Genomic DNA, 14,742 nt, shown 5'->3' on the forward strand with positions numbered 1-14,742 from the left:
CTTAACCAATGACAACTATTTAACAATATCTTGTAACTAAACTAACTGCATTGGATCCATTGGAACACAGACTCTTCCCCCCCAGCCCCCATTTCCTGAAAACAGTTTTGGACATACAAGGTTTCTGCCCGACAACGACAAAGTGTGAGTTTTGATTGGATGCTCATTTGGTGAATGTCTATATTATTCAGAAGCGCTGATGAGGACTTGCAGAGAGAGAGGTTTAGACTCCCACACCATGCTGGAAAGTAAAGGTACAGTCCAGTGCGTCATTGTCTTGGGGGAGAAGACAGCCTCCACGTGGCCTCCCCCGCAAGTATACTATAGCTAAAGAGTATAGTTGCAAGGTTGCAACTTTGTTTTTTTTCAACCAAGGTTCATGTTTTAGGTTGTTATTAGAGAAAGTAAAATATGAGTATACATTTTTATTTGCTGCTTTCTTTCATTTTAGCGATTTTAGCTAAATGTATGGGGCTAAATATGTTTTATTTTTATTTTTTAGTTTCCAAGATGGCCGCAGCACCAGGAGGGGGTGGCCTTACTGGGCTGAGTTCACACATTCAATGGCCGCTCCAATGCATTTCCAATGGAAGCCCATATGGTTTGACCAAACATTTTGTTTGAGTGGGGGGAGGGGGGCAGAACACATCCATCAAAGCTGTGTTCAGACACAAGTCAGGTTTCAGACACAAGGCAAGTGTCTTGAAGTTGAATGCATGCAGCCCAGTAAGGGCATATGTCGACCCCGCCCGCTCACCTCCACCCCACCCCCTCCTGGTGCTGCGGCCATCTTGGATCCTAAACACAATAATATAGCTGCAAGCAGCGATAAAGCGGGACCAAGATAGAAGAAGAACAATGCGCAATAAGAACAACATGCACAAATGAGACTGACGAGCCGAGTTGTCGGTACCGGGATTTGAACTCGCAACCTTGTGGACCGAAGGCGGGAGCTCTACTGACTGACCTACACAGAGACAATCAGTGACTATATTGTAAACAGTAAAACCATTCAGTGATTTGGTAACAAGAAGGTGTGTCCTCATTTTAGGCATGTCTTGTGTGTGTGTGTGTGTGAGTGCGTGCGTGCGTGCGTGCCTGCCTGCCTGCCTGCCTGCCTGCCTGCTTGCCTGTCTGCCTGCCTGCCTGCCTGCCTGCCTGCCTGCCTGCCTGCGTGCGTGCGTGCGTGGCTGCATGCGTGTGTGTGTTAGGCAGACAATCGTTCATAACCATGGATTTGGATTGAAGATCATCTCTTTAGTTTTTGTGGTGTTTAACATAAGGTGGCTATTATCACACCAGTCTTTAAAGTTATTGATCTCACTGATATAGCCCACAGGGCGTTCAACAATATGTACAAATAAGACTGACAAGCTGAGTTGTCAGTAGCTGGATTTGAACACACAACCTTGCGGTCCAAGGGCAAGAGCTCGACTGACTGAGCTACACGGAGACGATCAGATACTCCATTGTTAACAGGAAAATCATTCAGTGTTAGTTCAGCATAAGTACTCAAACTTTGGTGTGTGTGTGTGTGTCTGTGTGCGTGCGCGCGCAATTTTCATTGGCTCATAAAAACGTCATTTTTTCACTTAGAAAAAATGTGCTACGATTATTTGTCCGTATAGGTCCAAAGTTCACGTGTAGAAGTTTTCGTGCATTTTGAGCAAAGATTCTGGGAGGAGTTACATTTGAACTGTTTTTCATATAATTCAAAATGGCGGGTGATCTAAAGGTCAGAGGTCAAAAGTCAGAACACGAAAGTTGTTCGGCATGAGGAGACACATATGTGTATCAAAGTGTCATTGCCAACGGTCAAACGGTTCATGAGATATGCACGTTCAAAGTTTGCAAGTTTGCAAGTTTTGCATCAATTGAGTGCTATAGCGCCACCATTTGGCCAATCGTGATGGGCTTTGCATAGTAAAGTGACATAAGCATATGCGTGTATTAGAGGCAGAAGAATAATTTTCACAAAACAGCAATTTTTATTGGTTCATAAAAACTTCATTTTTTCACTTAGAAAAAATGTGCTACGATTATTTGTCCGTATCGGTCCAAAGTTCACGTGTAGAAGTTTTCGTGCATTTTGAGCAAAGATTCTGGGAGGAGTTACATTTGAACTGTTTTTCATATAATTCAAAATGGCGGGTGATCTAAAGGTCAGAGGTCAATAGTCAGAACACGAAAGTTGTTCGGCATGAGGAGACACATATGTGTATCAAAGTGTCATTGCCAACGGTCAAACGGTTCATGAGATATGCACGTTCAAAGTTTGCAAGTTTGCAAGTTTTGCATCAATTGAGTGCTATAGCGCCACCATTTGGCCAATCATGATGGGCTTCGCATAGTCACCGTTTGGCATGGTCCTCTATCATGTTGACAAGTTTTGCGCAAACCGACTGCACGGTTCAGTCAGAACAGCTAAACAGCAATTTTCATTGGCTCATATAAAGTACTGATCATATAATTCAAAATGGCGGGTGATCTAAAGGTCAGAGGTCAAAAGTCAGAACACGAAAGTTGTTCAGCATGAGGATACGCATATGGGTATCAAAGTGTCATTGCCAACGGTCAAACGGTTCATGAGCTATGCACGTTCAAAGTTAGCATTTTCAATTGAGCGCTATAGCGCCACCATTTGGCCAATCGTCTTGGGCTTCGCATATGCACCGTTTGGCATGGCCCTCTACCAGATTACCGCGTTTCGCGAAAACCGACTGCACCATTCAGTCAGAACAGCTATTTTTGGCGGAAGAAGGAGAAGAAGGAGAAGGAGAAGAAAAATAAACACAAAAACAATAAGTGACCAAAGTCACTGCGTGACTTCTTGGTCCCTAATAAACAATGTGAGAGGGGTGGGGCCGAGAAAGGCCCTTATTTGTTTACAAATATTGAGACTGGGCGCATGGGTGACTGTTTCATGTAATCAATTCCCAACAGATCTCCAAACCTATTGTTTTGGGGAGCGCTGGTTTAAGTTCATTCAACCTCCCCTTGTGTGTTGTATCGAGTTGCACCCTAGGAGACATTTATACTTCATTGCACAACAGTATTGCACACAGAGAACAGCTGATATACAAGCTCACATCGCATCGCGGTGTTGTGAGTGTAGAGGTCTGCGTGCGCAACACCATTGCGGGGCGAAGCATAAATTATACTTGATGGGCTGCAGGTGCACGTGCAGCCGTGCACAAACAGGCTCTGCTGCCGTGATCATGAGCACACCTCCCGTTCTTATGACAGCGACTGGAGGTGTGGTTTTGAGGACAACTGTTTTGAATTGCTATTATTGTTCACACACAACAGAAACCAATGGATTATATATTTCAAGAGTGAGAGCTCACAATAATAAGCCTAATCATTCTTCCTCCACACTGGGAGAAAAACAGCATCTGAAAGTTTGATGTGGCATTCTTTACACGTGAGTGCAGTTAGAATTTTTCCATTGCATCTTATGAGAGGTGGGGTTCTTGTGCTGCCGGCCTGCGTGCACATGCTGGTGCTTATCAGTGTGACGTCGTCTGTTAAGGCGTCTATAGAGCCTACGACACACTGTATAGAATCCCCCTAGTACCTCTGCCTTCCCATTCAGTAGATCCTGTGATATTTTGTAGTCAGATGTCATTTCCTGGGGTCTAGTAGGACTATAGTAAATAATAAAGAAATCGCCGTCAAATGTTGTAAAAAAAAATGTATTTATCCCCATATTCGAATGCCTCTGCCCCCCTGTCAAATAGCTAAAATCGCGAAAACATAAGAAAGCAAATGAAAAAATAAATAAATAACACTCATCTTTTACTGTCTCTAATAACAATCTAAAACATGAACCTTGGTTGAAAAAACCCAAAGTTGTCCTTTAAGCGAAAGGAAATGTCTTCACAACATTTACAGCCTCAGCGTTTCTCAAGGAACTACCCGTAAATTAATTTGTCTGCTGCTGTACAATCTCCATACGAAAACACATTTCCTCCTGATTGCTTCTCATTCTGGAAATGGACTTGCTGATGTCTCCAAAACCACGGCTGGGCTGATTCGTCTGTCGACTCTGTCGGCTCACAACGAGTGATTTATCAGGACGTATTGATAAAAACAATACAATACCATATACAATGTATAGCCTACAACACAAGGCAAATTATATGCAGAGTTTGATTTGTAAAACAAAAGCGAAACATTTGAACACAACTTTGTTGTACGTATGACAAATAGCAATAAAGCTCTACAAGCTCACAACTATTCCAATCATGGCATGCTGTACAGACAATTTGGACAGATTTTGACAAATTGTGCAAACTTGCCCAAAATAGGGATGTCAGGGTTAATTAACAAACTGTTAAATTGTGTGAATATAAAGAATATCAAACATATATGAGACGACTTGAGGGGGAATATCAAAAGCAGATCAGAGGCAAGTCAATCCCTGAATATACTGTAGGACTATGTGCGGTTTCATCAACTTGGGCCAGGGCACTGCACAACGGCCAGCCAAAAAATAAATAAAAGAAAGCACAATCAGCTGATTGCAGTGACAGGTGATCCCGAGTATGAACACATGTAGTCATTGAGGACGTCTTTAGAGTAGACACCCCCCCCCCCCATCTAATGCAAACCGACTCCATCTGGCAGTCTCAGTCTTACGTAATGTGGTTGAAATGGGTTTCCTTCAGTCATCAGCAGAAGTGTTTGCGAGCAACATCAATACACTTTTGACCATTACCGCAGTGCAACAGCACATGGTGTTCCAATCGCATTCTCTGGCAGGGTGTGATCCCTTGCATATGGGGCCTATAGGGTTCAAAGACGGCCGCATCATCATAGAAGCCTCTGCCAGGCCAGAAATCCTACAGGCATTTACAGGGTTACCAAGGGTGCAACGTGTGGCTCATGCTCCGTTCAAGGATCTTTGTGTGGGGATTAACAACGTTGAAGATGGCTCAGAAGGAGAGAGAAAGAAGCTCATGAATGTGTGTGGGGGTTAGACAAGGTGAGGTGGAGAGAGGGGAGAGAGTTTTACTGCGGCCCAGAGAAGGAGAGACAGAATATTAACGCTACAGTATGTAGTCTTTTGTCCCGTTCTCCCGATGGAGATACAGTAGTAGGTTAACTGCAATTATGTCCAAACTGAAATAAAGATGACGTTGAATCTAGTGTAATCCTGTGCGGCGTCTTCTTCACATAAACTGTAGGTATTACTGGTTTGACAAGGTTCAGATCTTTTCAATGGAAGATAAGTGGTTCTCAATGTGGGGTCCAGGTCCAAATGGATGGACCCTTGCAGGTCTATATCTCAGAGGGTGTAAAATGGATCCATTTGGTTCCATTTTGTACTCTCTCAAGAGTTCTGGTGGTCATTGAAATGAAAAATAAACTGAAAAAACTTTGAGAACCACTGGAGTACAGACACCACCTCCAACCACTACAAATTGTAATGTTCTATACCGCAAAGACATGGTTAAATAATGTTTTAATAATTCAAACAAGTCCTTTAAGGGTAGAGAGGGGGGAAGTCAGACAGAGTGGTGAGGGGATGCCCTGAGAGAGAGAGAGAGAGAGAGAGAGAGAGAGAGAGACCCCCACTGAGCTCCAGTTAGCTTAGCCTGAACCTGTTTCTGATCAGCACATTCCATTTGTATGGAATCACAAAGCTGTTCTCCTGCCAGCAATGACACACACACACACACACACACACACACACACACACACACACACACACACACACACACACACACACACACACACACACACACACACACACACACACACACACACACACACACACACACACACACACACACACACACACACACACACACACACACACACACACACACACACACACACACAACTGCTCATTATTGCACTGTTGCATTTCGTTTACAAACGTCCCCCACACTCCGTGGGGGGGGGTGTCTCTTCACAATTGCGACATCTTGATATTCAAAACATTTCTATCTTGTCACTCCACTATGCTGAGTTTATTTCTCATCCCCACCGGGTTGCTCTAGACTAGCCTCCCTGCTGCAGCTTCAAAAGACTGCTCCATGATGTCCAATTGTCAACACAATAGGCTTCAGACCAGATTCTACAAAAATTTCTTCTAAATCACGACAGCTTTCTGAAAAACCTATGTTTCTATATCATTGGTTATCAAACTATATTTCATGTCAAGGACCCCAACAATTGGCCGCCGACCCCATCTAATGGGTTCCCTGGAACAAAATATTTGTTCCAGGGAACCCATTAGAAGCAAAGATATGTGTTAAAAACGTTCGCTGTGAAAAGCTCATAGCGCAGTACCGCTTGTAGGTACAGTATATGATTTTTCAACAGCTAAAGTTTAAAAAAGTGCTTAAAGTGGTAAAAAAAAAAAAGCTATAGGCTAAGGTGACACAGATGAGTTCCCGTCCTGAATGGGGTAATGTCTCCACAACCACCACAGCAAATAAATCACCACTAAACCACTAAACCGTGGCATAACATTTTAATTAACACCGATTTGAAACGTAACAAAAGTTAGGAAATAAAATTACAAAAAGGCATCAAACACTCTAGAATGTAGAATTCACAGTCTGTGGGTACTACTGTACATGAAGGCACATTGTGTACTTTTTAGGGTGCATGGGAATGTCTCGTGTGAAACGGCTGCAGTTTAACCCCGTGTTGGCCAGGGGTTTTGCACCGCCTGCTGCAATCCCGGAAAAAGTTGGACCTGGTCCCTCTGCAGCCGAAGGCTATAAAACATTTCAGGGCTGCTCCGTGACAAAGGGCTTGCAGAGTGTGCTGGAGTTATTATGGAGGCACCGGAGTGGAGAGGGGTTGAGCGATGGCCATTTGGCTAACACGGTCAAGGCTAATGTCAAGTAGCAGCCCTCGCCCCCGCGGTGTCCCCCATACGACACGAACATCTGCACTTTAACCTCTTTTAAAAGGAAAGGCAGGGTGAGCACAGTGCTCTCAAATTGGACTTGGAATGGGGGAGAGAGCGTCTCCAGGGGGCCGGGAGACATTCCTAAGAATATCACAGGGTTTAATGCGCTTCATAAACAAAAAGGCACTTCGTTGAATCCTGGATGCGATCACATTTCTGCCAAAAAAGACAAAAGTGGCATGTATATAATACAAATCCATCCATACAAATAAAATAACCACAAATACATTATATACATACATATGCCAAGGTTTTAGTGTGTGTGTGGTTTCTTTTTGGTCTGTGGTATTATTATGGATCCAAAACCAACACAGGGATTTAAAATTGATTGCTTTGCCAACAGTATCATTCATTCGACAGACATGCATAGTTGGTTTCCATCACTGGAATGTCCTTTGTCCTTTTTTTGAGAGGACATTTTGTACCGAAGTGTCCTTGAATCTACCACTGTGAGTACACAACGATGTCTAAAGCTTTTTAAACACAATAGCAATAACACTCATCTCCAGCAAAATGTTCCTACGTTTACTTTTATTTATCTCTTTAGCCTGAATATTTTCTTGCATGAAGGTCAGTTTAATTCCTTCACCTACAGTACATTGATTGTCCACGGCTCTCGGCACAAGCTGGCCTAATTTCCTTTTAAAATGTTTCAACGAATAACAAGACAGTACAACATCTACTACACACATCCTTCTTTTTAGACGTTACCAGGTGTTACAGCATTACCCGTCCTGGTGCGGGCCATGACCCCCGTAAGCATAGTGCAATCACGAAGCAATCACATCTCATATCGTGTGGTCAGTGTATGCAACATCATAGCAGATTTCCTGCCTCATAGAAGTCAAAGACAAAAGTGATGATCAGTGGTTGTTCTTTGTTTTGCATTTTCTCAATCCATTTCCCTCTCCTCCTCCAAATGATATTCCACAGTAATATCCAAAGGTTATTAAAGGGGGTGGGGGGGTGGGGGGAGGGGGCTTAAAAGTGAGAGCGGGTGCTCGGTGTTGAGAGATGAAACAGACAACTCTCCAAGTCCTCTACTAGGTTCACAGTCCACTCTCTTATCTCTGTACCAGAGTCTTGTTTATATACACTTCAGTGTCTGTTTCTATGTGTGACCTGACCCCTGCGATGGGGGCGGGACGGGGGACGGGACGGGTTAGGGGAGTGGTTCACAACTTTCTTCATTTCAGGGACCCCCGTTTGATATGCATGATTAGGCCACGTACGGATCCCCATTTTATCTAGCGGGACCCCAATCTACACTGTAAAATATCCTCAGTGTGTATTTAACTTTGAGAGTGTACAAATGTACAAAGAGTGTACAGAACATGTATACACTCTCAGAGTTATCCATTTGGATCCCAGTGGTGGCCCTCGCCGGGATCCGACGTTGAGAGACAGCGGGCTAGGGGCACCCCGTCTGCCCCGCCTGCTTGTCGTGCGCCCCGGAGATCCAGTGGTAGCAGTCGCTGGCGTTCTTGTTGCTGGACGGCTGAACGGCGCAGCGCGTGCAGTAGACGATGCCCAGCGCCACCATCACCACGATGAAGATGCACAGAGGCACCAGGAGGCCCACCAGCAGCCAGCTGCTGCCGCCCTCCTTCTGCTCCCTGCCTTCCAGGCCGGCGTCGCCGCCCTCGCCCTCCTCGCCCTCGCCCTCCTCGCCACCGCCACCGCGCGCCGGGGGTGGCGGCACGGCAGTGGACGGGCTGGCCTGGGAGGGCCGAGCGGGCTCTGGAGGGCTGGTGTTCTCCCCGTAGTCCTCCACCACCTCCACCCCGACCTCCACCACCTGCACAGGGAACCGGGACGAGTCTGGAGGGTCCACCTCTTCCTCCTCCACCTCCTCGTACTCGGTGTAGTCAGGAGGCGAGTCCGACGTGTCTGCGAGCGGCTCCGTGGGCGCTGCGTTTATCGGTTTCTGACCGGCCGGCGTGGGGCTGAACCACATGAAGTTCCAGGCCCCTCCGGAGATGGTGGTGGTGGGCAGGGCGGAGGGGCCAGTGGTGGTCTCCTCCTCCTCCTCCTCTTCCTCGTAATAGTCTGGGGTAGGGGTGGGCTCGGTGGTGGGTGGGGGTGGGGAAGAGGTGGAGGTAGAGGTGAAGGTGGAGGTGGGCGTGGCAGCCCATGCAGACTGAGCATTGTCCCCCCACTCGTGCCAGTCTGAATCCTGCCTCCCAGTGTCCTCCTCCCTCTCGGCCCGCTGTGTCGGGGTGACGGGCGCTGTGCGAATGACAGGCAACTCGTCCTGCGGAGGGCTGGTGACCCAAATCACATCCGAGCCCAGGACTTTGGGTGGGTCCGTCAGCCAGTCCAAGGACTCGTCCTCCTCCTCCTCCTCCTCTGGAGGCCAGTCAGTGTGCTGCGGGGCCCAGTCGTAGACGGGGTCCTCGGGGTCCCACACGGGCCCTGGGTGGTGGGTGACCCAGGGGAAAGGAGGGGTGACAGGGACTTGGGGGCCGCCCTCCCCGATCTTGCCGCAGGAGAAGTGGTCCGACAGTAGCTCGTAGCCCACCTCGCAGTAACACTCAAAGCCCCCCTCATAGTTCACACACATCTGCTCGCACGTCCCGGGTATCTGGCACTCGTCCGTGTCCTGGCACCGGCCGGGGTCCTCGGGCAGTGGGGAGAAGCCCAGGTGGCAGTGGCAAATGTGAGAGCCCAGCGTGTTCTCACATGCGTGCTCACACGGGTCGCCCATGCACTCGTCCACGTCCTCGCATTCCCCGTCCTCCACTGGCCGGTAGCCATCGCGGCAGCGGCACTCGAAGCTCCCCGGAGCGTTGACGCACAGCTGCTCACATGGGCTCTGCAGGCACTCGTCCACGTCCACGCAGCTGCGCTCATCTGGCGCCAGCATGTAGCCCTCGGGGCAAGCACAGCGATAGCCGTCCGACAGAGGCAGGCACTCAAACTGGCAGGGTGCCCCCCGGCACACGTCGGCAGGCTCGCAGCTCTGCCCGTCCTCGCCCAGCTGAAAGCCATCCGAACACTCGCAGTGAGAGTGGTCGCCGTCCTCCCTGCAGAAGTGCTCGCACCCGCCGTTGTCCTGCCCGCACCAGTTTTGCGACGCGGGAGGGTCGGTGCAGAGCGGGGCGTCTCGCGACCAGCCCACCGCGCCGTCCTGCTTCAGCACACATAGGACCGACTGCTCGTCCTTGGTGTCCGCCGGACAGGGCACGGTGGCCCTCGACCCAATGGGCGCGTGCGTGAGCAGGCTGCTGAGGAGGTTGAACGGCGTGAAGTAGAGGGCGTTGCCGCCCCCCTCACTCCACAGGGCAGGACACATTCCCTTGTAGGTGTAGCGACACAGATAGCCATCCACGGGCACAGAGCACGCGCCGTCCAACCACTTGAAGTTATCGAGCCGTTCGTGCGGGTCTGTGCTGTGGCTCATGACCACACAGCGTGGGACAGAGCACGTACTGGGAGTGTCCTCGCGCTGCCAGTTGGTGTACTCCGTGTCCTGGTCGCCCGTGGTCCAGGAGAAGCCCCGGAGCGGGCGAGAGGCGGTGCACTGGCGTGGCTGGCGCTGCAGCCCGATCCACACCCGCAGCGCCCGAGATGAGTGCGGGCGCTGCGGCTCCACGCCAGAGAACAGCTCGGCAACGGTGTCGGCCTCCGCCTGGCGTTTGATGGTCGCCAGGTTGCCTCCTCTCTCCTTGCAGGCTCTCCAGGCGTCCAGGAAGATTTTGCGCTCGAAGTAGATCACGAAGCAGCCGTCCTCGTTGCATAGAGCGTCCGTCTCCCTCAGGTCCTGCGCCAGGACGGGTGGGACGCCACCAAATGAGGACAGCAGGAGAGAGGTGAAGAGGAGAGCAGCTGCACAGCGCAACACAGAGCCCATCCTTCATTCACCACTGACTCTCTCTCTCAAACTTGGATCTTTCTCTATGTTTAACTTTCTTTGCCTTCTTTATCCCTCTGCCTGAAGTAAGGTTTTTCCAGCAGGAGTTTCTTCTTCTTCTTGCCGTCTCTGTTCCCAATCTGAACTTTCCTCCCTACATTTGGACTCGTTCCTGCTGTCTTTCTCGATCAGTCTTTTCTTCACAGCTTCGTGCTCCTCACTCTACTCAGCTGAAAGAGTTCTGCACTGGAGTTGAGTGCTTGCAGATTGTCCCCAGATTTCGGAGGGAGGGAGGGAGGGAGGGAGGGAGGGAAGGAGGGAAGGGATGGAAGGAGCTGAAGGGGGGTAGGCAGAAGGGGAAAGAGGGAAGGGAGTTTTTGGGAGAATTATTCTTGCCGTTTTTGGAGGACGTGAGCAGTGGGGGCTCTGTGTGTGTGTGTGGGGGGGGGGGGGGGTGTATGCGTGCGTGTATGCATATGCGTGTGTACAGTATGTGTGTGCGTGTGTGTGTTGTGTAAGAGTGGGGGGGTTGCGGGAGACGCACTGATACAGTACATGCATTTCTCTCTCTTTCAGAGCGTGTCGTATGGTTTTCATAAGGCCGTTTATGGAAATGGTCTGGTACTCTGCCATTGTACCCCGCAGGGCGCACACACGCGCATGCATGTACACACACATAAACAAATCCTGTTATGGCACTTTTCCTTTGTGCAACATGGAGAATCAGAGAGAACAATCAGACAAAGAGATGTCTTCTATCCAACAATCTATCCGTCATTTGCTGTTTCACCCGGCTCTCTCTCTCCCTCCTTTTTTTAAGGAGTTAAGGAGTGTTTCAGAGAAAGCTTACATCTCAGCCTGCCGTGACGCTCTCAAGGTCCCTCTAGCTTTGTTTGACAGATGTGTACTGTACATGTATGCAACTATGCATGTGTGTGTGTGTGTGTGTGTGTGTGTGTGTGTGTGTGTGTGTGTGTGTTAGTCTCTTTGCTTGCTCTGAGTCTGTGTATCTGTTCATGACAACGAAAATTATGATTCAGTTTCTGTAATAATAACTCTCATCTCTCAAAGCAACACAAGTCTGCATGCTGAGAAAATAGGCCCTTCTGACGGACTGCAGCCATGACATGAAGCTCCCTCGCCACATTTATGTCACTCTGAAACAACACTTGCTGCACAGAGGCCAGAAACACGACGCCGATACCTGCTCCAAAGGTTTACAAGCCATGCTAACCGGCATGCTAATAACTCTCATATCGCGGCAGGGGCGGAGGCAGTGAAAGTTGCCCAGAGGTCACTGGCTCACCGACGAGGGCCTCTGGGTTTGCTGTGAAAACACAGGCAGGATGGTGAAACGGAGGCTTGTGTTTCAAGGGACGGGGGAGGTTTGTGAGGGGGGGGATATAGGGGTGGATATAGGGGTGGGGGCGGGTCGCCAGTCTGCAGAGGAAGTAGCAGGAGCCCATGTGAGCTCACAGTAAATGCAACTCTGCCAAGGTTGGCAACATCAAAACTATAGCCCACGCACGCACGCACGCACGCACGCACGCACGCACGCACGCACACACAAATGCTATACTAGGACATGTCGAGGAAATTCTGAGAAGTAAACATTTAATAATATTCCTTATAAAAAGTAGGCCTACTGTATATGTTGAGTATTTTATCCATGTGGCTGTATTCTATGAGTATTCCCCAGAGAAAGTAACCTTAGGATTTTGGACTCTAGTGAGAACTCACATGATTATTTACATTCTTTGTTTGCTCAGCTATGATTCGCATTGTCCTGAGACAGCATATAGCGACTGTTTCTTCAGCTCTTAATCTGACCTTATCAATCAACAGACGCTCAGGTGACATGCAACATGTATCCTATGTGTCCTATCAGCCTGAGTTGTAGCTGTGGGCAGGTATAAAAACTGTGAACCCCAGTTGCTCATCGAGCCAGAACGGGACTTCCCATTGCATTTCTCTGCTCCATTACCAAAATATATAATCTCTTGTGCATTTAGACTCTGAACTTTTGTCTCTGCCTTATTTTGTCTGTTTATTCTGACCAAGCCCATTCAGATTTCCATCACAGACATCGACATTTTTGCACAGCAATTTTGTAAATGCCATTTTATATCTAACCCTAAAGACTGAGTTATATCGAGTTGTGTGCGAGTACCGCGCGCACCGACAAGAATCGCAATGGTCCTCCTCACAATCTCAAATTCTACTATAGGCCTACTGGTGGGTACATTTGGCCCTCTCAAGTATAGTAATACAAGTGCACAAACACACACACACACACGTCACACACACAAACACACAATTTGTTTCGCACCCACCGGCATGTGCCGACAGATTGGACCTCAGCCCAATGAAATGTAAGTCAACGGTGACCAGGCCATTCGTCCCCCTGCTGTGGCAGCAGTTAAACCATGGGCCGCTCAGCCAGCCACGTTTATGACAGCCTGGCGTTTTGAGGTTAACCGTGTTTAATGGTCGCCATCACCCTCTAAACACTCTCTGGCTGTAAACCATGTAACAATCCACCCCCCCCCCCCCCCCCCCCACACACACACACACACACACCCCCAGCTGTCTCCCAGCATCCATCAGTAGACAATGTATTCAACATTTTACTTGAGTATAAACCGCATTTTTGCATTGAAATTACGGCATCAAATTAAAAGTACTCAAATGTTTCAACATTTTCAAAACATTTTCGAAAGTAGCAGATCCGCAGCGCGGTGTGAGCTTCAAGATGATTGGCTACATTATAAAATAAGGTTTTTGTGGTTGGTATATGATTTATTTTGTAATAATAATAATAATGCTGATCTACAAAGTAGATCGCTTAACTTGTAATGAACGTTATTTAACATAAACAAAAGTATTAGCCTTTGTCTGAGTTGTAGTAGAGTAGAAGTATAAAGCATTGAGAAATGGACCAGTAGTAAGGTTAAATAAATGTACTTTTAGTTTTTAGGTATTCTTCATCACTGCCCACGGGTCTGCCTCCAGACCTCTATGTTCGAACAGACGAGCAATTATGTTCATGGGAAGATCAGGTTTGTTTGCATGTGCTGGGCATGTGTGACAGTGTGAACAACAAATAGGAACTCACAGCAGCATTGTAACAATTTAATTAGATTATCAGGGCACAATGACCTCTATTCAAAAGGACGTCTAAAGGCTGGCCACGTTATAATGGGATTCAAAACCTGCTAGCACGTGCATGGACACTGAACACTAGTAATGGACATTATTAAGTCTACTCTACATGTGGGTTGTACTACTGACTCTTTCTAATACTGCTGCTTCTATGATTATTCCATTTGTCCTTTTGTTGTAGTACTATGGGTGATTATCATTATCATATCATTAGTATTGCTGCAACGTCTGAGGAGTCAGACACATACAAAATACAAATTTGACACTTATACTGTCGGCAGGAGCCTATATATCCTGTTTCTGTAGCGTGAGGCAGCTTGATGTACAAGTACATCCCCTGGATATGACGCTAGTATGTCGCAGGGAGGGACTTAACCCAATCCAACTCTTGATGCCGAGTGCCAAGCAGGGAGGCACTGGGTCCCATTTCTTGTATGACCCGGCTGGGGATCGAACCCCAACCTTCCAAAGTTCCAGTCTCAGGGAGGACACTCTAACCACAAGGCCACTGAGCTGATTTACACAAGATGTAACAATAAAGAAACTGTGGATGAGTTGACTATTAATTTCCCTGACAGATTGCGGTTACCTAAATATGATGGGAGTTCACAAATACATTGCTTCTAGAAAATAGCTGTTCAAAAATATACTAACAAACCAAAAATGTAAGCACAACTAAGATGTATATTTTCTTCATATAGGAATGGCCAGAATGGCCTTTTTGAAAACTAAGCTAGGAAAGACAGGGCAGAGACGTGCTTCACAGGTCACACTGAGGACACTGCATGCAGTCTGC

The 14,742-nt window shown here is 47.8% G+C and overlaps 1 protein-coding gene and 1 long non-coding RNA gene across 2 annotated transcripts in view; both read right to left on the bottom strand.

Moving 5' to 3' along the window:
• Positions 1-14,742, bottom strand: part of LOC306913882 — a 95,657-nt gene that overhangs the window by 63,957 nt on the left and 16,958 nt on the right. The window lies entirely within an intron of this gene.
• On the bottom strand, positions 6,476-11,009 carry cd248a (CD248 molecule, endosialin a). Its single transcript, XM_079490905.1, has one exon. The coding sequence runs from the start codon at positions 10,782-10,784 to the stop codon at positions 8,343-8,345; it is 2,442 nt and encodes an 813-aa protein (XP_079347031.1). The 5' UTR covers positions 10,785-11,009; the 3' UTR covers positions 6,476-8,342.

This window comes from Electrona antarctica, assembly GCF_951216825.1.
Source record: "Electrona antarctica genome assembly, chromosome: 21".
NCBI lineage: Eukaryota > Metazoa > Chordata > Actinopteri > Myctophiformes > Myctophidae > Electrona > Electrona antarctica.